Here is a 24377-nt window from a genome sequence, read left to right on the forward strand (position 1 = left end):
GCCGGGCCCCAGGGCTGGCACTGGCCACGCTGTCCCTCCGTGCCTCGCCCCGCCCCGAGTGGCAGTGGCAGGCTGTGTCCCCAGAGTGGCAGCGGGTCCCTTGTGCAGCTTGGAGAGGCTGGTGCCACTCACCCGTGCTGCCTGGCACGGGGCAGTGGCTGCTGCTGGGGGGTGAACGGTCCTGGTGACCCAGAATCCAAAGGAAGCAGGGCTGTTCCTGTCCAGCGAGGTTCCTCTGCTTCCCTCTTCCCTCTCCTCCAGCACGGAGCTGCACGGTGAAAGCTGAGAGCAGAGCTCCTCTTCCCAGGCTGCTCCAGGCAGTTGTTTCTGCCATCTCTGTTTATATAGATCTGAGGCAGGTTAAAGCACCTTTTAAACTCAGAGGCTTCTCAGGGGGGAGCCCGTGTGTGTATCTCACCCAAAACATCCCAGAGCTCCCAGTCCCTCCCGTCCTCCTTCCCTAACTGAACTCTGTGTCCTCCCCACGAGCTTCCTGGTGCTCCAGGACACTTCTGACCACTCTGAGCATCCTGGTCACGCTACAGGCACGCTCCTCCCCAACATTTATTAACCTGTATTGCCTCTAATGGCAAGTGGAGAAGGGAATCACACAATCAGCAGGGCTGGAGGAGCCCTCCAAGGATCTCTGTCGATAAGGCTGGGTCTCCTGACTCTGGGGGATTTCACGTGGATTGGAGCATGTCTTCCTCTTGAGCCCTTTCTATACAAGGGTGTTGTCCTATGGCCGAATTCTCTCCTGAAGTTATCTTAAAAAAGCCCTAAATTGTGATGAGTGGATGTGTTCCTGTACAAGTATCACATGGACATATATATATATATAGATAGTAGTTTTTAATGGCATCTTAGCAGCTTAGAAAGCAATTAGTTTACTTTTGTGCCAGTGTTTTTGCCTGTGTGGTGTGGGAGTTCTTGCTGACATGTGCTGGAGTCCTTCTCTTGCCCTTCAGCTGGTGATGGTTTAAATAAAAAACACTTTCTTTAGGAGTGTCAGAGGAGTTCTGCTTTGAAAAGCTGTTTGCTTTCTTAAGTCCATGTGCACATATGTTTTTCTCTTTATGGTCTTAGGTTTCAGTGGTGTTTAAACCCCATTTTTCAAAACTGAGTTATTTAGAAGCCTAAGTGAGATTATTGTATGAGTTTCTTCACTGTTTGTGGAAAAAAGGGAACAACAGGGTTTATACCCCCCCAACTTTGTCCTCTCTTTACCACCTCTCCCCTGTTAACTTTCTAAAGATGTTTTTTGAGCTGAAAGCTCAAAATAAGAGCTAGAAATGAATAGAAAACTGTCATGGTCTTTTGTAAACTATGTAAGACTATCCAGATGTGTAAGAGGCTGGTGTAAACCAAGGCTCCAGTAATTCTGAAAATGAGAAGCTGTCCATGCCTACAGCTCCTAGAAACCTGATCCATCAGTTATTAGTGGGATTTTGAGCATCTGGAGCAATTTCCTAATTTTGCAGGAGACTTGGTGTGCAGTTGAGGGCCAAGTGCTTCCCCTCTGTCTGCCTGGCTGACTCCCTGGTGTAAAGCACCAGGAACAGCAGTCCAGGAGAGCTGTGTGCACACATGCTCTGGCTCGGGGCTGGTGTTGGGGTGGAGTTCATCCTGCCTGGGGGCAGCAGGAGGCCTTGCACAGCCTTTGGAAATGTCTCCCAGGCCATCAGGGCTCTGTTGGCTCCATGCAGCCAGGCTGGTTCCACGTAGGAGTTCAGCTGAGCCCCGATGGGAGCCACGGCCGTGTTTTTCTCCCCAGGCTGGCATTTTGTTTGGTTTCTCACGTTGCCCTGCTTAGTCATCCCTCCTCTCAATTGCTTCCCCCTCTCCTGACTGGCACACAAGACCCTGCCTGGAGGATGGTGCTCATCGCTGGGAGTTTGCCCTAGCAACCAGAGAGATCTCCAAAAATAGCTGCTGCCGGGGTGGCAGAGCCTCTCTGGAGCTCAGGACGTGGCTCTGGGGGCTCCCAGGGCACTCAGAGGCCACGGCTGTGTCTCTGGGGCTGGCATGGGACAGAGGTAACCAGGGCTGGATGGACTCTGTGCAGGAGAGGGAGCTGCCAGTGCATCCCGGGCGTTCCTCCCGCGTACCCACGTGTGTGAGCGTGTGTGTGCCTGTCCCCCGAGCTGCCGCCTGCCTGGGCACACCTGTGGTGCCAGCCTGGCCGTGCCAGGGCTGGAATTCCTGCTGGATCCCTGCTGGTGGCCCTGGAGCGGGGCAGGCACTCCAGGAGGGCTCTCCTTTCTGGGAGCACGGCTGCACAGCTCGCTGCTGCTGTTTGTTTTTGTGACGGGGTTTTAAGGTTCTTCTGGAGTGTGGCTGTTTTGCTTTTCCCTGTCTCTCCAGTGTGAGAAGATTCCTGTGTTTGGGATGCCGCTGCTTTTCCATGGCACTGTGAGATTTTCAGGGAATTGTTCAGTGGTCATCTTCTGCTGAGGCAAAGCTTTTCTGCAGAGGTGATCTTTCCATCACTTTTGGAGGGTGTTCTGCAGTGTGTTGGTGTGTTGTTCCATTCCTGATTCCCAGCTTCATTTTCCTCCAGATCCTTTCCTCTAGCCATCTCCATTTTTGTGCTATATTTAAAACTATCCCAGGTAGCTCATATATATATATATATATATATATATGTATATTAAAAATCGTTCTCTAAATGTTTTTTGCTCTTGATACAGACGCACAATGAGGAATTTTAGATAACTTGATTTCACTCCTACGTTTTGTGCATAACTTTTATCATTTGCAGTTGCATTGGAAGTGCAAATACCGTCTTATAAAATATGAAATAATCCCAAATGTTCTCAGCGTGCTTGGGTTTCAAGTAGCTTTTAGGTGATAGGGAGAATGATGAATTTATGCTTGGTTTTGTCTTTGGTGGGATAAGTGTGGGTCAGAAGAGCATCTGCTGTTGGGAGCTGAGGAGGGGAGACATTTCTGTGCTACCAAGGGCTTTGCTGGTTGGATCAGGCTGTACCACGCCAGCTTCTTGCACTCCTTGCAACACAAAAATGTGTCTCTAACACCATCTGCTTGTTTATCTGTCTCTGCTCCTTTGTAATACAGCTGCGACCTGCTTGAAATAGAAATCCAGCCCAAAGCCCAGAAGGGAATGGAAACAGTGGCAGGTAATTGAGTTTTAATGTGTGATGACATGCAAGATGTAGGTTCTCAGGGGCCAGAAGTTATGTAGATTGTTGGTGTAAGGAGACAGAGCACAGCCCACATGAAGGTGGGGGCACAGATATTTATTTGTATGTGGGAGAGAAGAGACCATCAGCTGTAATATTTACACTCAATTACCCAGGGAGGGCTGGTAATTCCTTGTGTTCTCTGGAGCATTCTGTGCTCTCCAGCATATTCCTGCCATGTGTGTTTGGCTGACAGAAGTTTATATACATTTTCTGCCTTCCCTTCCAAGCAATGTAACATTTATTACAAGTTTCACCAGTTGTTGTTTCAAGGAGGGGAAAAAAACCAAAAACCTGCACAAAGCTGTGCTCTGGTGCTGTCCCATGGCTGTGTGTGCCAGTGCATCACACAGGAGGGGAAAAAGTGCTGTATTTGCAGCCCTGCACACAACAGGCAGGAAAACTCTGCTGGACACAAGGATGGACCCGTGGAGGAACCACTGCAGTGCTCTGGCACTGTTTGCCATGCTCACCTCTTTTTCTCTTTTTTTTTTTTTTTTTTTTTTTCCTCCTTTTCCTTTCCCTGGAATTACTTATGCTTGATTGTTGCAATTGATTGCGATTGTGAGAGCTAATTTTAGTGCATAAATTTTACAGTGGGAGCCTGCCAAGTGTTTGTGTAATGGAGGAGAACAACTGCACAGGATTTGGTGTGGGGTGTGCTTGTCTTCCTTTCTCCAACCAAGTACCAGCAACCAATCCATGGGCTGATTTAGACTTTATGTATTGGGAATATTTTTACATAGCCAGTTTTCTCCAACAAGAAAATTCAGCCTCCTGTGGGAGCAGAAGAGCAGTTTACAGAGCTGTGATGAGTTCTAAGGACAAGCTGATTTTATTGCCAGTGATGAAGCGACCATTGCCTTGGTTTTAAGACAAATAACCCACCTAACAGAGTTCACTTTCAAACTTTGTGTGATGGAACAGAGAGCAGTGTTGCTCCAGCCCTAGGAGGCAAATCTGGTGTGTCTAGCTGATGAAGTTGAAGGAGCAGCACATGGGTGTATAGATCTGGAAAATGTCACAGCCCAGTCCAGTTTCCACAAAGCTCCAGGTCAGGACTGGCAAGGAGGGGAGGTTGAGTTGCCACAGGATGAAAATGGAAGCTTTATTTCTGAGTGAAATATTACCTTGGGGATAAATTTTGCTTTCTACATCCACGTTTTCATATATCCAGGATGGAGGATGGAGTGAAGTTGGGCTGCTTTGTAGGGCTTTCCTCCTTTTCCACCTGAATTTGGCCAGAGAGGAGCAAGAAATGTGAAGGGATAGAGAGGACGTGAAGATTGCAGTGGTTGGTGCTTAAGGCTTTTTGGGACAATTTTTGTATGGATTGAAAATGGATGCTGAAAAGGAAAGCTCATCTAATGGATTATTTTTGGTACTGAAATGATGGGCTCACTGTAAGATTAGATACCAGATCTCCATGGAACTTGTGTTATCTCTCTCCCACGGGTTTTTGGTGTCTCGTCTCTCTTGGTTTTTTTTTCCTGTCATTCCAGTTGTGATTTATCTTACATGCTTGTTTCAAAACAAGTTACACTGTCAAGCTGCCATCATACAAACATTTGTCCTGGTTATCCTTCCAGAGTTATTCACAGATAAAAGGTCTGGCAAAGTCGGGGACAAGAATGATGACAGGTGGAAGATCCACCTTCTTGAAATATCAGTTCGGTTTTTTTGTGGTGTTTTGGGGCTTTTTAAGTTCAGCTTGGTGCCATATGGGTTTTTCTTAAGGACATGGTTTGTTCCTGGAAAAGTGTCTTTCGAAAGGATGGAACAGTTTAAATATGTTCAAGACGATTAATTAAAATGCCTTTCAATGGGAAGGGAAGGAGAGCTCTTTTTTTTCCAAATGAAAGCTCCAGCCTGGTGAAACATTTTGTATCAGTTACAAAAGGAGCTCCAGTACATTGCTGTGAAACGAGGGATGAGCCAACTGCATCTGCGAGGTGTGGGAGTGACATTTCAGAGCCCACTGACAGCCTCATTGTCAAACTGAGCATCATCTCCCTCTTAGTGGTGCTAGCTGGGAGCTCCTCGCTTTCCAGGGGCAGAATTCCTCCTCTGGGAAATGCCACTGGAAGCCATGGGCACCTTTGGGCTGGGAACAGGCTTAATAAAATAAAAATAAAATTAATTCCATTGAAATCCTCCCCAAATCAGCCCTCCCTTCCCTGTCAGAAAGCACTGGGCAAAGGGAAAAGCATGAAGTGTTTTTTTGAGCAGTGGGGACTTGCACTGCTGCTTTCTCTCTCCAATTCTTCCAGGTGCTACAATAATTGCATGTTACACTGCCGTGACGTCCCTGAGCCTTAAGCAGGTGCAATTATCTCCTTCCTTACGGGAGGATTTGCAGAGGTAGGGCTCTAGGAAGAGACCTTTGACGTCCTGTCTGAGTTGTGATGGATTTGAGAAGGGAAATGCCACAGCAGAGGGGACACGAGCTGCGAGACCTCTCTGCTGTGCTGTCAAGTGAGCAGCCGCTTCCAGCTCCAGCCTGGATTATTTTGTTTACAAGAAACTGACAGAATGGTAGGATTGTGTAGGTTAGAGGAGCTCTCTGGTCCCACCTCCCTCTCAGAAAGCACTTAGCAGCGTTCTTGTGTGTGTGTGTGTGTATAAACAGAGATCTGGTGCAGATTGCCACCTTCCTGCTGCTGCTGTGCTGCTCCCAGAGCGGGGCTTTGCCCCAGGGGATGTGTCAGCCCTGGAGCAGCTCGGGTCTCGCAGCCCTGCCACAAAGAAAGCCATCACCTGGACAGGAAAAGCGTCGGGGAGGAGCAGGTGCAAAGATGGGCTCTGAGGGAGGAGAGGAGCTGGGCAGGCACTGATGAAATATTCCTGGTGATGGAGCTGAGGGCGAAATCGAAGGCCAGAGGCGTGGGCAGGACCAGGGGGCACAAGGAGCAGTAATGAGAGGGAAGCAGCACATCAGAGAGGCTGATGTGAAGGCAAAGCCGAAGTGAAAGCAGAGGCAGGTTTCCCTCTTTGATGTGTTTGATCTGCACCTGTGGCAGAGGGGCTCTTCCAGAGGTGCCTGTGGAAGCCAATGGCAGAGCAGTGAGGGCAGGGGAGCCTGCTGAGCCAGGAGACATTGCTGCAAGGCTTTCTTCTTCTGTGGGGCTGCTGCAGAACAGAAACCAAAGGCACAGCCCCCAGCCCAGGCTTTCTGTGAGCAAAGGCAGGTGGTGGAGTGAGCTGGGTGACAGGTGAGGTGAGGAGTGTGTCCACAGTCAGTGGTGTCTGCAGCCAGGTGCAAGCTCCGTCTGCAAGAAAACCACTCAGCACACACTCAAGGGCTATTTTATAAATTTTTCCCTCCAGGAACTCTTACATGTCCCTAAACTTTGCAGTGCTTGGATGCCACAATGCAGTGGGGAGCAGGGTGGGGAGAGGGCACGGGGATCAGAGGTGCCTGGAGGGGAGGACAAAGGCTGGGCTTGTTGGCTGCTGGGAAAGGGCCAGATGGAACAGGGAGGAGGAGGAGGAGCAGGAAGGGATGGTGGAAGTGGTGGGTCAGGGGTGAGGGGCTGCAGCAGCCCCACCTCGGGCTCTGACCATGGGGCAGAGCCAAACAGCACAGCCAGAGGAGTTCAGGGTGCTGCAGGGTGGGGGGAAGATGTTTTCCAGAGGAAAGGGCTGGGATCGCTCCCAGGCATATTGTAGGGTTTTATTTCCCTGTAGGGCCATGTCGTGAGTGAAACTGTGAGTGTTACTGGGAATGGCTCCTTGTGGGGTCGCTCCCAAGGTGAGGTGGGCTGTTCCCTTGGAAGCCAAAGCTGCAATTGGCCTTAGAGAGGAAAAGAGGAGAAACTCTTGTGAGCAGCTTTAGCGGGGCTGCCTGTGAGCGCCTCTCTGTTTCCCTTGGCGTGTTTTCCAGGAAAGAAAAGAAAATTGCATCCTCGAGTATCAGGGTGATTTTATTTTTTTAAATGACTTTTTAATGCTCCAGAACTGAGTTGCTGTGAGTTTGGGCAGCTTGATTTTAACTGACACATCTGCACAGCCATTTGTCTTAATCCTTCCTTTCCTCTCCACGTCCTTCCCAGTCGGTGCTCCTCGAGTGGAGCTGCTGCAGGATGAGCCCAAAGCCTCTGGAAGCGCTGCTCTCCCCTGAGAGTCGTTTCTGGAGAGCACTGCCTGCTCCCTGGGCTGTCCCAGCCTTTGTGGAGCAGGGATCCAGGAGGCTGGGCTGATGTTCTCACGGAGATAGAAGAGTCGCCCTGGCAAAGCCAGCTGGGGTTTGGGCTTGCTAACGGTGACTAAACCATGAGTTGACAGGAATGTGTTGGAGGTGTGATGTGAGGTAAGAGACAGGTGTTGGGCAAGAGCACAGGGCAGGTACCACAGGGAAGACGTAGCTGGCAGGTGGATGGGAAAGCAGCCTTAAAACTGGGTGTCACTGTTAGATGGAGGAGATGGTGATTCAGGAACTGCACACGTATCTGTGGACAGAGGCCTGTGGGAACAGTGCTCCTGTGGTTTGGTTCTGATTTGTTTTATTTTTTTATGCAAGAGGTGGGTGTGTTGCTGAGACACAGGGATGGCTCCGTTTGCTGACAAAAGCAGGGAGATAGAGTAGGGCAGAGGGAGGGCCAGGGGCACGTGGAGTTTGGGGGATCCCTTTGGGATTTGATTTCGTGTTTTGCCATCTCTGCTCTCGATGGGCTCTTTGCCCTCCAGCTGGTCAGACCTCTGAAGCCACCATGATCCTTGGGGAGGACAGGGCACCCTCCTGGGAGGGTGCACAGCAGCTACGTGAGCTTTTTTCCCCAGGTTTGCAGCAAAGACAGGAGAAGCATTTGGATATGACCCCTTTATAGCCCGAGCTGATTTCTGCCCTGGCAAACCCAGAAAGAGATAAAGCAATGGAGAGCTAAGAGCTAAATCTCTGCTGTACAAATGCTGGGAGCACATGTAATAGGATTGTGGAACTGGAGTTACATGTTTTCCAGGATAAGTGCTGGCTGATGATACCAGGCTCTTGTAGCCATGCTTAAATCAGGAAGAGAACTGGGGATTTACAGCAGTTGTTGGGGATGCTGGGGTTTCCCTGCGAGCTTCCAGAGCAGCAAAAGGGAAGAAAAGGCTTTTGTAGATAAGACAAAACAGATCCTTGAGAAGGCTGGAGCTCCTGGGGGGAGAAAACATCAGTGCTCTGACCTGAGGGTAGTCGGGTATCACAGGTTTTTCTTACACTAAATAAAAACTCTTTGTAGATCTTTGAGCTGAACTTCCATTCGTTTACATGGGAAAACGGGGCTTTTTTTAGCAACACTTTCATTTGTTTTTCTGCTCACCTTTCAAGAGATGCATTAAAAACTCTGCACATCCCGAGCGCTGTGTTAAACACATATTATTGAAATACAGCTTTAAGCTAAGCTTAGGAGCTGTCAGAGCTGAGCTTGTCTGCCTAATCTGGGCTTGGTGTCTTTCCCTGTGAGGGCTCTGGTGCAGGGTTAATTACAGGACAGCTCCTGCCTCACCTGCAGCAGGGGTGATTCCTGGCACTGCTGGTGGCAGTGGGCTGCCCTCAGCCTGGTTTTGTCCCAGGAGGGACTCGAGGATGGGCAGAGATGTTTGTTGCTCTCTGTTTGGGGAGCCCAGCATCTGCTTCTCCTGGGGACTTGCTCGTGAGTCGTGTGTGCATCACTTGTGCTCTTCAGCCCCAGCCAGGCAAGGGAGGGAAGTGCCTCGTGTCCCTGGGAGCTGCTTGGGGGCAGACATTTGTGATGGGACAGGGGCTGGAGGAGGATTTTTTGGGCTGGGAGGAGGATTTTTTGGGCACTTGTGGCAGCCATTGGCAGAGCCAGTCTGTGCTGAGCACAGGGTGGTGGTGGAGGCTCTGTGGAGCTGCTGCATCCTGATCCCAGCTGAGACAGCACAGCCTCTCCTCGGGGCTCTCCACACCCCTCCAGGGGTGCTGGGAAGTGGAAATGCCTGCCCTGGCCCCGGGAATCAGCTCAGATTTAATCGTGGCACAGCAACAGCATCCTAATGATTCCCATCATTAGGACTCAGGCCAGCAGGAATTAAGACTTCCAGGCTGATCTCCATATCCTTCCCAGGATAAAATTTCCCAGAAGTGTTGCTAATCCTGAGCTCCCTACAGACACAGTCCCTCTGGTGCCCAGCCCTCCTGGCTCCACAAGGTGTGTGGGACACCCTGTGTTTAGCTGTGCCTTAAATCCCATCCCATTCCAGCCCCTGCCACAGGCAGGGACACCTTCCACACACTAGCACCAAGCCTTGTCCAGCCTGGCTGCTGGCACAATCCCAGCCTGCCTGTCTCTGCTTTCACCCTCTGTAAGCCTCCTTTTTGTGTTTCAGTTTTTCCAGGAGGTCTCCTGGAGTTCTTACCTGCCTTCCTGCTTGGAGGAGGTGATCGTTGAGTATTAACCAGGTTTCATGGGCCCTTCTTCCATCCAGGGCTTCATCCTGTGGGATTCTACCAAGAAGATCTCTTGGATAATGACTGCATCCAATTGTTGTTGACTTTTTGGTGAAAATCCCTTTTTTCTGGCTGCGCCTCTTCTTCCCTGTGAGATCCCGGAGCCGTACTTTACCTGCTGTAAAAACCTGGGAAATGTTTGCTGTTTGCTGGCAGAGGGGAGGTGGCTGTGACCCCAAATCTCTGCTGGGGTGAACGGGTGTCCCTCCAGGGGGTTTGGGTGGAGGAGCTGGTGTTGGGTTTGGTGGGTGTTGCGTGAGAGCTGCTGCGTGGGGCAGTGCTGTGGCACGGGGCTGCTGGCTCCTGGCAGCTCCCTCCTCTCTTTCCCAGCCCTCTGGCCGTGGCTGCTGGATTGTCACCGAGCAAAAGGCCGTTCCCATGGAATTACAGGTGGATAAAACAGCAGGGGCTGTTCAGAGAGCAGGTGTTTCCTCCCGGGGCTCAAGTTACCAAACTCATCAGGACATTCCAACTCCGTGCATTTTAAATTCCCTGACCCCCGAGAACAAAGTCATTTTCTCAGCTTTGGGGGCTGACATCTGCTTGCAAGGATTACATGTGTTCCCGGAGCAGTGGGCACAGATTTTCTTTGTGGAAAGGGGTGTGTTGGAGAGGGTATTAAACCCCAGTACAGGTTCCTGCTCTGGAATGGAAATTGCTGTGCAGGTTTGGAGCGAGGCATGTTGGAGCTGGCTGATTTCTTTGGCAGATGTCTGATGCTGTTACATCATCGCCAGCCCTCGGAGCTGCGAGGGCTTCAGGGGGCTCAGTGTCTTGTGGTGGGTTGGCCATGGCATGCCCTGCTCTTCCCACTTCCCTGGTGTGGGAGAACAGGCATTTTCCATAAGGAGCCGTCAGCAAGCTCTGCCTCCCACAAATCCATGTCCCGAGGTGATGGGAGGCACTGGTCAGGGAGAAGAGCCACAGGAAATCTCTGCTGCATGGGAGTGTCAATGCACTCATGTTTCCAATCTCTGAGCAGCGTGTGGGGATGATATTTGCTGGGGATAAGTGACCTTTTACTGCCTTCATTGTGCAGGCATTCGAGGGATTTCTTTTTTAAACACATTCTGTTTTGCTACCTGAGACCTCTGCCAGTGCTTCCAGGTTATTGTTCTGTGAGATCCACGCTAACCCTGAGCAGTAATTTTGCTGAGAGCACTCAACTGGGAGCCAAGCTTCCTGTAAACCTCCAGCTCAACAGCAGTGGTACAGCTTGCTGAACCCAAGGCCTGTGGAAAGAGATGCTTTGGAACAAGGAAATGCTGCCTGCAGCCCTCAGTGTCTGGAGCTGACCGACCGCAGAGCGAAGGGAAACCGCCTTAATTGGCTTTTGTGGCTCTGGCAAATGCAGCAAACAGTGAGAAGCAATTTGGGTTTGAATTATTTCCCCCCCCTGCACTAACAGGTCGAGGTGGTGTCAGTGACAAAAGCCTGGCTGCTGGAGTTTGGCCGAGGTGTGTTTCAGGGGGTCAGGCAGCTGAACAGCAGCTCTGTGTATGCAGATGCTTCAAGCCGACCTTTTAATGTTCCTTTTTCATTCCAGGAGCTACGTGGGACACCAATGTTTCCCTTTGGTCCTGTTTGCTGCTGCGACAGCCTCATGTGAGTAAGGCTGGGGTGGATTTGGTGAAGGTGTGTGTTGGCAGCTCCTGCCCACCCTCCTCCTGCTCTGCTCACCTCCCCTTCCCCTCTGTGTCCTGGGGCAGAGCAGGAGGAAAGGTCTCTTGGGAATAAAAATGTTCAGGCTTCTTGGAGATGCAGAGTGCAATGTTTATGTGAGGGACCGTGTCAGCAGCTGCATGTTTTATCCAAGCAAGCAAGTCCAGGAATGTTTATAGAAACTGGCAGCGCTAAATCGGCACAGTTGGTCACTAATCTTTGCAAAGATACAAAACTGATTAAATACAAAGATTCCCCGAGGCAGCCTCCAAGCTGCAATACAAGGGTGACCCAGGCTTCTAAAGGCTCCTCTCTGGCCCCTGCTCCTCCCCACACTTCCTCTGTGTGGTCACTCCAAATTGCTGCCAGCTGGCCCATTGGTGCTGTGGGGGGTTGTGCTGCTCCTCGGTTCTGACCTTCCAGAGAGACGGGCAAAATCTGTGGCCTGTGCAGATCTTTGAATTTGCAGCCAGCCTAACAGTGAGAGGGAGGAATACAGGGAGTTTAAACAGCAGAGGGAGGAGATTCTGTCCTTCAGTGCCTCACTACTGACCACAGACCCCACTGTGCCCATAAATGAGTCTGAGTCTTCTTGCCTGTTGTGTTTGAGGTTTTCTTGCCTCTGTGTTGCCTTCTACCCTTGCTCCAGACATCAGGCTGTGGTATGTTTCCAGCTAGACAAATATGAGCTGTTTTTTTGTTCCAGGGTAAGTTTGTTTTGTTTTTTTTCCAGCCCAGTGGTTTTGTAGTGCGGTGCCTTCACAGAGACAAAAACAGAACAGAAAAAGACGATTAAAAAAAATGTCAGCATCATAAAGAAAGAAGAATGAAACCAGAGGGCTGCTATATCCTCAAAGTGAGCGTGCCAGTGTGTGAACATGTGGCAGGGCAGCCAGTTATCACAAAATGATAGTGAAATTGGGTGATATTTCCAGTCTCCCCAGGGGGAAAGCACATGTGGTTTACAATGGATAATGAAATGTTATGGTTTTTATGTCTAATACGTTAATTCTGCCAGGGCAGTAATCCTGAGGTTCCAATCCACATTTAAGTTGGAAAGATATGCAAAGGCTTTTATTGAGGACATAAACTACAGTGCATTTAAGGCAAAATAAGAGAAAGATGGGAGAGGTTTCCACTTCTCTTCCCTTCTCTCCCACTCTGTTGTATCAAATACTGACTCGTGCCAGAGGGGCTGGTGCCCTGGAGCCTGGTGCTTCTTCCATGGCAAACATAAAAGTTAATCCTTTTTTGTTTTTTTTTCAGTTTTGGGAGGGACATACCATTTGTGATGGTTTTGTGCTTGTGTGGATTTTGTAAGAGCAAGTCTTGAGCACTTCTAGCTTGAAAGGCCTGCAGGGGCCAGTGGTTGTGGATCAGCCCAAGGTACTGATCCAGAGTGTAGCCCGTGTGTTGTGCACCTCATTCACCTACTCCAGCCCCAGTTCCCTGCTGTGCTTCCCTGCCCAGTGGTGGAGATGTGGCTCTGAGCCTGAGCTGGCCTTTTAATCAGGGCCATGTGTTCCCTGTCCCCTCCTTGCAGCAGCACCGGGGCCTTGCTCAGTGCACAGTGAGCAAGTTCAGGGAGCCAAACAGCCAGAAAATAAAACTGTGGTGTTTTGGCCAGCTGTGTTTTGGGAGCAAGGTTGCTGGAAGAGGTAGGCAGGATGTGACAGCCCTGATGTGGTCATTTTTGGAGAGGTCTGGGGAGGAAGGAGGTGTCTTGGAGCCTGTTTGGCTCTCTTGTAGTCCCAGTAGTGTCATCAGAACACTTCACTCCAAAGCCCAGTAATAGATGGACACCCTTGCTTTAACCTTTCCTTGCCAGCTGTGGGGCTGTGCTGCTTTGCTGTGGCTTTTAGAGCTTCCCCACGTGTGTCCTGCAAGCTGATGTCCCAGGGGCCACCTGCTGTAAGGACCAGGGGGGAGAGGGAGGAAGAGGAGGCTCCTGCTGGAGAGGCTCTGGCTCACCCGTGCTGTGGGATCCCCTGATGGGGAGCTGCAGGAGACCTCCTGAGCCTTTCTGTGCTTATTCTGCTCCCTCAGGGGTCTCTCCAGGACTGTGGTGCAGGAAGCTCTGGGCTTGGTGTGTTAGTGAAATGGGAGGGGAGGTGGATGCTCACGCCCTGTGTGCTGGCCTGGCCTCGGCTCGGGGGAGCTCAGGCGGGTTCTGCAGAACCCCAAAATGCAGAACTTGGTTATTTATGTTTGGGAGTTCCCTCCCCCCTGCCCCAGTGTGGCTGCACTGGGGGAAGTGGGCCACAGTTATCAAAGCCATTTCTCCAAGTGGCCAAGCCCAGCATTCTTGACGTGCTTGAGCACACTTCTGCTTTTGGGCAATCAGTGCAGCCTGTGAAACCGAGCTGGTTTGTTTCTCTGCAGCGTGTTTTTGTTCTCCCTGCCTATTTATTGCAACTTTAATGCCTCTCCAGCACTACCCATCCCATCCCATCCCATCCCATCCCTGTGTATGATCACGTCTGTGTGCGTGGGGAGCAGAATAAAGGGAAAATAGTTTTGGTCACACAGATTTACACGGAGCAGGATCTGCCCTCATATCTCTCCGAGCTTCTTAGAGTTGGAACAGTGACAGCAGGCAGCATTGGAGTCCACTCCCAAATGTTGTGTTTAATCCTAAATCAGGCTTTAGCCTTCAAGTAACTGACAAATACTGAAAAGCCTCATAAGAAGTAGGAGGAACAGGCAGGACTTAAAAAAAAAAAAAAAAAAGTACAAATGAGGAAAAGTAATCAGCAGTTCTGGGACTATTATGATTTTCAGAATGCAAGGCTTTTGCCAGTAACAGGGACCAGGTCTCTGCCCTTGAGCTTGCTTAAGAAGTTAATCTGTGTATGAACTCTGTCTTAGGGATCACTCAGAGCAGTGCTGGCTCTCTGAGCCTTCAGCCTCACATTTGTACAAGTAAGAAGGCAAGCTCACAGAGCAGTGGCACTGGAAGCTGCAGGCTCAGGTGAGACCCTGGAGCAGCCCTTGCAGAGGTGAGCGTGTAGCCCATGGCTGTGGCTGCTGTCTGTCAGGGTTGCTGCTGCTGTGCAGACATTCAGCAACGGGCTCACAGAGCAGGGCAGGGCTTGCAGCACCACAAACCAGAGGTATTCTTTGCCTGCTGTGTCCGTAATGAGCCATGGCCTTCCTCCAAAAAGTCGTTTGGAACAAGGTTTTTTGTTTTATTTTTTTTTTAAATGTGCTGGTACCAAAAGACAGCCAAAGACTTCTGACTGCAGTTCAGAGAAGATGCCTCCAGCTGCTCCATGCTTTTCTTTGTGCTTGTTCTGCTCTCCTCTCCTTGCCCTGCTGGCCATGGAGAGGAGTCATTGTTTAAAGGTGTTCCCTGGTCGTGCTTCTCAGCTCCTGCCATTCCATGAACTGTGAGGAGGCTTCAAGGCAGTGCTCATCTCCCCTTGGTGTGGAGATCTCTGCCTTATGTCCTCTCTGCCAGGCATGGGTGGTCCTGGGGGTTTGGGAATTGTTTGGACAGTTCCCCTGAGCTCGGGGTCACCGTGTCAGTCAGGTGGAAAGGGATGTGTGGGGTCCTCCCAAAGCAGGATCAGCTCTGGGACCAAACCAGGCTCCTCTGCAGGCAGGGCTTGAAAACCTCCCAAGGATGGAGCAGGCACAACCTCTCCTGAGAACCTGCCCCCACCTCCCTTTCTGCCAGGAGTGTCTTCATGGTGGAGATCTTGGTGTATGCCAACTGCTCTGCCAGTGATTCCCTGTGTCCCACTGAATTTTTGGGTGCACCACTGTGGGTGCCTGACAGAGGCCACAGATGTGCACAAACTGTGCTTTGAAATGAAAGGTTTGTTCCTCCTGAGCAGCACAGCAGTGGCAAACAGATCTAGGGAGATGGAATTACATGGGATGTTGTGGCATGGCTTTGAATGATAAATAGGGAAAGTTGAAAATCAGCGCTTACTTTCACAGAAACTTGTGTTGCTCTTTCAATTAAATAACTTAATGGGAGTTTTAAAAGGGAAAAAGACCCCTCAAGGCAGCTTAGAGCAAGTCAATGGGAAAGGAGGAGCAGGGAAGGCACCGAGACATAGAGCAGAGACATGTGGTCAGTCCAGTTGTGCCAGCCCTGTGTGCCTGCTGTAATGTTTACAGCCCTGAGTCAGCCTGTGACACGCAGTGCTGCTGGCCCTCTGGGCAGGACCTGAGGTGCAGATCTCTGCTCCCCGTGGAGGGCTTTGGGCCAGGCTGTGAGTGGGGTCAGGGCCCCTGAGAGAGCTGTTAACAGTGTGGCTCCTGTGCCGTGCTCTGGTCCGGGGAGGTTGAAACCAGGTCAAGGCTGCTTTTCATTGAGGTGACATTGAGGGGAGATTTAGTTTTTTGTTGTTGTTTTTTTAAATTTTTTTTTTAAACCATCTGGCTGTAATAGAAGAAATAAATTGGAGCTTGTTTTCTAAAAATGAGAACATGTGCAGTCAACCAGCATCTTTTATTTTTATGCAGCACATCTAAAATAGACGCGAGTCTGCCTCTTTCTCAGCGTGCATCCGGCACGAAGTCACAGCAGCCTTGGTGCTCCTGCCCTCCTCCTCTGCTCCCTCCCCTCACTTCCCTGCTCCCACCGCTTGGCAGGGAGCTGCTGAGGGAGTGACTCGGGTTTGGATGTGCCAGCCAGCCCTGCAGGCGGGGGAAGGTGGCAGTGACACCGGGAGGGTGTGGGCGGGTGGCTGCGGTGCTGCTCGGGTCCCTGCTCCTTAGGAACCTCTGTGTGGGAGAAGGAGGGAGCAAGGACACTTGTGGCAGCCCTCCTGCTCGGGTGGAAGGTAGGATTGGATGGACAGGGAAGGAGCAGTTGCTCACAGCTGTTTCATTTGGGTCTGCTGGGAGTGGAGAGCATTTCCCCCCTCAGTTCCTGCCTCCAGCACGTGAGGAATCGTGGAATCACAGAATCATTTAGGATGGAAAACACCTCTGAGACCATTGAGTCCCAGCTGTGCCCGATGCCCACCTTGTCTCCATCCCAGAGCACTGAGTGCCATGTCCAGGAATTCCTTGGGCACCTCCAGGGATGGGCACTCCAAACCTCCCCGGGCAGCCCCTGACAGTGCTTCCAACCTGATCCTGCCCTGGCCCAGCCTGAGGCCGTTCCCTCTCCTCCTTCCCTGTTCCTGGGAGCAGAGCCTGGCTGTCCCCTCCTGTCAGGTCCCCCCTGAGCCTCCTTTTCTCCCTTCCTCTCTGACGTCCCCTCCCCGTGTTTGGGCAGCTCTGCAGTTGTCCAGGGCAAGGGAACAATCTGCCCAAACCATCTTTTTTATTCCATCAGGGCTGTGCAGGAGATGGGGATAGTACTTGCCTTGCAGAGCATTGTGAAAGTTAATTTGCTAATTATTTACAAAGCACATCAGAGTGCTGCTTCAGTTATACACAGGGTTATGATAGCATCTAATTAGTAATTCCTTATGACACTTCATTTTCTTTCTGCCGTAAATATTGGCCTAATGTAGGGACAGGCCTGCCTGTGCTTGTCATCCCAGTGCCTCAAAGGGAATAAAAAAAGCTGGATTTAGTTTGCAAATGGGTACCTCTTTATCCCCCTCCTCCTATCCCATCTGACCCAAAAAACCACTGACCCCTTTGGTGAGCTGCTGCCGGGCTGCTGTCCATGGATGGGCCACTGCTTGGGGAGCACTTGCCCCTTCCATGGAAATCTCATCCCCCTGGCAAAACCCCTTGCTCTTCCCTGCTTTCCCATCCTTCCCACTCACAGCTCTGTGCCCTTTCTTGCTGGGCAGGGCCAGGTGAGGGATGGGCAGGAGAGAAGGAGCTGCCATGGGACGATCTCTGCCCTCCCTTTCTGTGGGGCCTGGACTGAGAGCTGGGATAACAGGGTACGAGGTTTTCTCTCTCAGCTTTTCTCTTTCTTTCTCTCTGTTGTTGCCCAGGTTTGCATCCCATATTGTGCTGTTCTCTTTCAAGGTGTGTGTGCAGCATCTTGTCTTTGCTTTGGCCAGCGTGGATATGAGATTTCATCCTGTAGTGTGTTGTTTTCCTCTTCTCCAGATAAATAAAACTCAGAGACCTTTGCTGTCTATCACACATTGCTGGTTTTACTCAGCTCTGAGTGGCTTTGGGCGCTTCTGAGGGTGTCAATATCCTGTGTGTTTAATGCTTCAGTGCAGTGAGTCCAGAAGCTTGTGATACCTATTTTTAGCGTTGAAAAGTTTTGACAGCTAAAGTAAACCTACATTATCCATCACTTGACAGCCTCGTCACCAGCGTGCAGCTTGTCACTCTCGCTCAGAGCTGATTTTTCCAATGAAATTAAAACTATTGGCAGGGATGTGGTGGAAGTGTGTCAGAACGCAGCATGAAAATGACAGCAGCTACTGCCTAGTTTAAAAAAAAAAAAATGAGAGGGGGTGTTTGCATTAGAGGTCTTGAATAAAACGTTCCTCCTTGAGCATTCCCATGGAAAAAGGAAGCAGTCCCTGTTCTGTTAAGCTCTGGCTGGTCCTTGCACCACACTGCTGCCCCGGGGCTTGTGTGCAGTGGGCTGTCACAGCCACAGCCCTGTCCCCTCAGGGGAGCCCACCAGGTGGGGTTGGGCACCCCAAAAAACCCCCCTGGTGCTGGGCAGCGCAGAGCTCGCGGTGGCTTTGGGCCAGCGTGCGTGTCCGGAAGAGCTGCCCCAGTGCAGGAGAGGAAGCAGGGATTTCTGTAGGAGCTGATCCTGCGTACACAGAGGGGTGTGTTGTACCTGCACACACCTGCACGGGGCCAGGGCAGAGCAGCAGCCCTGCCTTGGCCCGTGAGGAGACAGCCCCGAGGCTGCCAGAGCTCCAGGAGCCTTTGGGTAACGCTCGCAGGGATGCACAGGCTGGGGTTGGTGGGTGTCTGTGCAGGGCTGGATGCTCCCTGTGGGTCCCTTCCAGCTCAGGAGGTTCTTTGGGTGTCTGCAAGCAGAGTGCCCACGTTGCTGTGAGAGCTGCCAGCCGCAAGCAGCGCCGCGAAATGCAAACCTTAAATTTTAGCTTGTGCTTGGGCCAGAGGTGGTTCCTGCCTCTTGTCACTTGTCTTGGTTTCACAGGCAAAGGTGCTGGCTCGCTGCCACCATCCACTCCCTGGAGCTCATTAGGAGCCTTTTTCAGCTCCCCTTGTAGCCAAACAACAGGGATCAGCTTTCCCAGGAGCTGATATATCTGCTGACCTCTCCAAAGGGAAAAAAAGCTCCTGTAATTCATTACCTGACTTCTGTAGAGGCTGAAAGAGAACTATTTGTGACTGAACAATACTTGCCTTTCACAACTGCCTTCCTAATCCCAAATAGAAACATGAGGCTGAGAAAATCTTTCTGATAGCAGGGAGTGTGGATACATTCAGCCCAGTATAATTTTTCATGGCATTAATGTTCTGTAATTGCCAGGGGTTGGTTTGCAGGTTTTTGTTGGACAAAGTGAAGGCAGGCAGTGTTAAACATCAATTTGAGGGGGTAGAAGCGATTCTGATGGTGGTGTGATGGTTTTCCATCAATGCCTGAGGTTTCAAAAAAAAAAAAAAAAAAAAAAAACAATGCAAGCTAAGTCAACTTTCTTCTTCAGTTTTGGACTGAATACAAGATGGCTCGAGTCAAACAGAGACAACCCTTTGCTCCTGCCAGGTGCGTGAGGCTACACAGGCACAAAGAGTGGGATTCCAGGGTGAAAGCCAGTGCATGGCTTGGCCACGTCATCCACAGGGAACTTTGAAGGCCAGGTTATGTGTGTAGGGCTGCAGTTTTTCCAGGATTCCCTGGAAAAGGGCACCAATGTCCCAGTGACGTGTGCCCGGTGCCCGCCAGTACCACCAGGGTCACCTGTGCTTGTGGGATGTTTGGAGAGGCACCAAAACTGGGCATCAGCTCCTTGGTGTTGCCCTGGGGATGTTCCTGACGGATGATTAGTGGCTGGCAGGCCCCAGGTCGTGTCCTGAAAGATGCTTGATCAGAGTGGGTGATGATCACCTCAGGAACTCCACCGGGACTTGCAGAAGGAGCCGAGCGGCTCCGGTCGTCTGGATGGCGGAGACAGAACGCTCCTCCAAGGCCACCTGTGTGTGCAGGTGAAAAATAAGCCAGATACAATCATGAATTTTTGAAGCAGCTTGGCTTTGTAAAGTAAGCCTTAGTTAAGGAGATACGGTCTGCAGAGCCCTGTGTGAGCAGGGCAGATGCTCCTCGTATCTCACCTTCCTGCTGTGCTCAGGGTGAGTCACTGTGCTGAAGTGACTCCCTTTTTTCTGCCCCAAGTGCTAATCCATTGTTAAAATGATATTAACTCATGCGTGCTAATTAGCAGGTGTGCCGGGGTGTGAGAGGCCCAGGATGTTAATTAGGGTTGATAAACACACCTTTATGCAGGATACAGACCTGGATTGTGTCTCCCTTCCTTTCACCACAGAGGAGTGCTGTGTTGAGGGACCTTTCTCCTCTGTGGTGGGATCTCCACGTCTCAGCTCGATATTCCCTGGAAGATTCACAGAATCACAGAATGTCCTGAGTTGGAAGGGCCCAACAAGGATCATCCAGTCATCCCACTCCTGGCCCTGCACAGACACCCCAACAATCCCACCCTGAGCATCCCTGGCAGCGCTGTCCAAAGGCTTGGGGAGCTCTGGCAGCCTCGGGGCCGTGCCCATGCCCTGGGGAGCCCGGGCAGTGGAAGAACCTTTTCCTGATACCCAGCCTAACTCTCCCCTGACACAGCTCCAGCTGTTCCCTGGGTCCTGTCCCTGTCACAGGGAGCAGAGATCAGAGCTGCCCCTCAGGAGGAGCTGCATCCCCCATGGAGGTCTGACCTAAGTCTTCTCCAGACCGGTGGGATTCATCCCGCCAGAAGGATGGAAGGAAAAGAGACTTCTCCCAGTGGTACCATTACTCAGCTGAGGAGGGGAGGGTCGTTTTGTGCCCTGCTACAGGGCTGAGCTCATGGCTACTCCTTGAAGCTGCTGGAGGTGCCGTTCCCTGGAGCCATCCCCCTCGGAGCTGGCCTGGCTGGCTGCGTGCCGTGTCGGGCAGAGCATGCCGGGCTGTCTCCAAACAGGTTTTGGTGCTTCCTGGCTGGCACAGGGGAGCACGGCTGTTTACACAAGCTGGCTCGGGCCCTCGGAGGAAGCCCACATCAAAAGGGTGTATCCCAGTGCGTCAGCAGGGGCCGGGAGCCAGCGCCAGGCCTGGAAGTGCCTGTTCTCCCTGGCACTGCCCGCCGGGGCACTGCCCGCCGGGCGAGGCTCCTGCGGGACGGCCGCTCCACACCTTCCCTGCACTGCTCCCACCATCCCGGGCTGCTCGCCCAGCCACGCTTCCCTGGAGGGAGCATCTCGTTTCTCAGGAGCAGGGTGGGTGGGATCCTGCACGGCTCAGGAGGAGGCATCCCTTGCCTCTCCCTCCATGGATCTCTCTCCATACCTTAGGGTTGCTGCTTACGGCTCGCTGGTTTTTGCTCCACTGCTCTGGGTCGTGATTGAAGGGGAAGTCACTGCCTTTCTTTTGCAGATCTGCGCTGAACCTTGTGACTCTGCCTGACAGGAGGGGACAGCTGGGTGGGAACAGGGACAGGAGGAGAGGGAATGGCAGGCTCAGGCTGGACATCAGGAGGAATTTTCCCATGGAAAGGGTGCTCAGGCCTCGGAACTGCCCAGGGAGGTTGGAGTGCCCATCCCTGGAGGTGTCTCAGGAATTCCTGGATGTGGCACTCAGTGCTCTGGGCTGGTCACAAGGTAGGCATCAGGCACAGGTTGGATTGGATGGCCTTGGAGGTCTTTTCCAACGAAATGATTCTGTGATTTAAAACCCACCAGTGGTCACACCAACGTCTGAAGCTTTCTGCAAGCTGCTCTTAGAGCAGCTCATGTTTTCCTGGGAGTTCTGGCCGTGCCAGGGTTTGCTGTGGCAGGGTGCAGATGGCACCGGCAGCAGAAGGGCGGTGCTGCCTTTTGCCCTCCGAATGTGAGAATCGCTGCTGATCTGTGGCAGTAGGCACCTGTCCCTCCTCTGGAGTGTGGCAAGGTGCTTGCAGTGTCTGTGGGAGCTGGCGTGTGCACACCCGTGTGTGGGTACAGGCCGTGCCCGCCCCACAGCGATCCCGCTCGGACGGGAACGATCCCGGCTGGGCGGTGTGGGAGCTCTGCCCTGTTCCAGGTGGCCGAGCCCGAGTGGACCCGAAGGCAGGCAGCAGCAGCAGCCCCCGTGGCCCTCTGAGTCACTGGTGGCTCGCCAAACCTGCTCGTCTGCTCGGGGTTCGGAGTTCCCAGCGCTGAGAGCTGCTCTCCCGTTTGTTTGTGCTGCAGTGGGAGCTGCTGGTTTGCTCGTTCGGGGTTTGAATTCACCATAATGCTGGGGGTTGTTGAGTGCTCCCCGGGCCAAACAGTGTCTGGTCCCATCCCTCCTTCAGCCCTTTGCTGCTGCCGAGGTGGAGCACTGTGGTGCTTCTGGGGCGTGCCTGTGGTCACGGGGGACCTCGTGCTGGACGTGGGTGGATCTGTCGGAAACATCTGAGATTGAGAAGTTAAACCCAGGCTGCTGTTTGAAGTGGGCTCAGACTCACTGCTCGCTCCTGTTCCTGGTCACGGGGGCTGTAAGGATGGCTGTGCCATGTCAAATTGCTTCTCTGATATCTGGTCCCTGTCCCAAAATAGAATCATCTCCTCCCTTGCTCTGCACCCACAGCACCCCCGGGCGTGTGGAAGCCCAGAGCCTCGCTCCAGCTGGTAAATCCTTTCAGTGCCACAGCAGCGTGTCCAGCCCTGGGTCAGAGCTGGGCACGTCCCTTTTGCCATTTTATTTTGTTCTGTCCCTCGTGGTTCTGTCCTTTTCCCAACTTGTGGTCACTGCTGGGTTGCAGAGGGCAGGACTGCAAGGGTAGGGGCATTGCTCAATAGTCGGTATGTGTGAAGCATCATGCAGAGTTGTAAATGGTAATTTGTTAATTAATTTGATTTCTTCTTGTAAAGAATATTTACTGTGTTGTCTGCTTTTTTTTCAGAGCAGTTTCATACCTGTTTTTCTTGTCCCGTATATGTGGTGCAGAGGCAAGGTGGGGGATAAACACAGATGGGTTGGGTTTGTGTTGGTATTTCTTATTTATAGCAACCATTAGCCAGCCCTGGTCTGGAGGATGCTGCTGCTCAAATCTTAATCCAGAGACAGTGATGTGGAAGTAGGAATTAAGTAAAACCAGATCTATGTAATTTCTAATTCCCTGCAGTTCCCAATCCTGGAAACCCTTCTGCACCTGTGGGCTGCTCGCTGGGAGCAGCTGCTGGTGTTTTTTTAACGAGTCCCCTCCAGAAGCACCATCTGATACGGACCAGGAGAAAGCCTCGGGGTGGTGGGGGAGCCAAGGGCAGAGGCAAAAGGCACAGGCTGGGGCAGAATGTTTTATTTTCTGTCTTGCTGGTGAGCTGCTGCCTGCGAGCACGGCAGAATCCCGAGGGCTGTGGGGCTGGCGCACTCGGAAAGCAGGAGCCAGCCGCCTCTCCGGGCTCACTGGGGATTTAGTTCTTGGCTCCTCTCGCAGCGCTGGTGAGTTAAAGCCACCCCGGAGGGATGTCCTTAGGAATTCAGATTTCAAGAGCCAGCGGGGCTGAGTGGCAGCTCGTCTGAAGCCTGTGACGGGAGGAATTAATCAGGAGAGGGAGGGAGGAAGAGACCGGGGGAGGGAGGAAGGGAGGGATGGCAAAACCCCAAACCTTCAAACACACCCAACTGACCCGTCTCATCTCAGCGTGAAACTTCGCAAGTTACACCCACTCCGGAGCAGAAGGGGAATGAAATGCTGGCGCTTCCTCCTCTCTGCTAGCGGCAGCCGGGGCTCGGGGAGCGCAGGAGAAGATGTTTGTGCTGCTGATGATGAGCGGTAAGCGCCGGGCGGGCGGCAGGAGCTCTGCCTGCCGGCGTGCTGGGGCTCGCGTGGAGCTGGGGAAGGGTTTTTGGGGTGTAGCAGTCGGGCTGGGTGTCCAGGAGGGCTTTCCTCTCCCAGTTCCCGTCTTTCCCCGGTGCGGACAGAGGTGTTGCTTTCTGTGAGTTGTGTTTAGTTGCGTTGTCAGGTGCTGTTTGCTCGCCCGGACACCGAGCTGATTGAATGGGAGCTGGGGAGTTCATAGCTGAATTCCCTGAGAGAGAAAACGTGGTATCGTGTTACTGACTAGAGATGTTCCCTTCTCCAGCTGTCTGGCTTTATTTTCCATAATTACAGGTTGCCATGCTCTTTAATTGTTGAAAATGAGCCCCGTGAAAGGTTTCAACTTGACTCCAGCTCTGTTGGGTGTCTCTGCGAGGTGGGGAGAGGTGTTGCTCCCCGAGGGGGGAACGCTGCCTTGGGGGGGGCTCACACATCCCAAAGGTTCGGGAACACTGCGCAGCCGGGACTGGGGGAACCTCGTCCCTATCGAGCTGCTCATTTTCCTCCTGGTTCCTCCAGCGATGGCTTATCAAGTGATTTAATATCCCGGGCGCTATCTCTGAATCTAAATTGCCTAATTCTTGGGCTGGTGACAGGAAATGTGAGCACAGAGCCGTGGCTCTGCAGTTGCTGTGACTAAGCAGCGGGGCTGAGCGGCAGCGCTCTGTGCTGGCCCCGCGCTCTGGGGGCCGGGCTCCCGTCCTGCCCCGGCTCCCCAGCCCGACCTGCTGTCCCCAGGGCTGCCGTGGCAGGCTCGGGGATGGCTCCTGCTTCCCACGGCCAGGGTTGACTCAGAGCTGTGCAACCCCATCGGCTGTGAATAATCCTCCGGAGCAGAGGCAAAGGATAACGCATACCTTTTTCTGGGAATGAAGTCACTCCGGAGCTGCTGGAAACGCGCTTTCATAGTTTTGTTGCATTTACCAGAGCCCCATTGCTGAGCTGGCTGTTGGCTCCTTGGATGGTGTTTTAATATTGCAGGAGGGATTTACATTTCCACACGTGATCAGTGCTGTGGAACGAAGCGAGCAGGTTTGGTGGGTGTCACTGGCTTGCCTGTTTTCCCCCATCCTTTCAGAGTTTAAAGTGATCCGTGCATTGTGGAAAAGGTGTGGAAATTTGCTGTGCTCAGCACGGCACACGGAGCTC

General features: G+C 52.1%; 1 protein-coding gene across 6 annotated transcripts in view; it reads left to right on the top strand.

Annotated features, from left to right (window-relative positions):
- TIAM1 (TIAM Rac1 associated GEF 1) overlaps window positions 1-24377 on the top strand; it is a 157734-nt gene that overhangs the window by 31268 nt on the left and 102089 nt on the right. For 3 of the 6 annotated variants that reach the window (XM_053970060.1, XM_053970066.1, XM_053970061.1), the window contains one exon: window positions 11204-11262. Coding sequence is in view for 2 of the 6 variants with exons in the window: in XM_053970059.1 (XP_053826034.1) it covers window positions 23159-23183 (25 nt within the window). In the remaining 4 variants the exon portion in view is untranslated. Of the gene's footprint in view, window positions 1-3094; window positions 3141-11203; window positions 11263-23127; window positions 23184-24377 lie in introns of those variants that run through there. The other 3 variants (XM_053970059.1, XM_053970063.1, XM_053970067.1) reach the window with 2 other exon arrangements.

Source organism: Vidua macroura, chromosome 2, assembly GCF_024509145.1.
Source record: "Vidua macroura isolate BioBank_ID:100142 chromosome 2, ASM2450914v1, whole genome shotgun sequence".
Classification (NCBI taxonomy): Eukaryota; Metazoa; Chordata; class Aves; order Passeriformes; family Viduidae; genus Vidua; species Vidua macroura.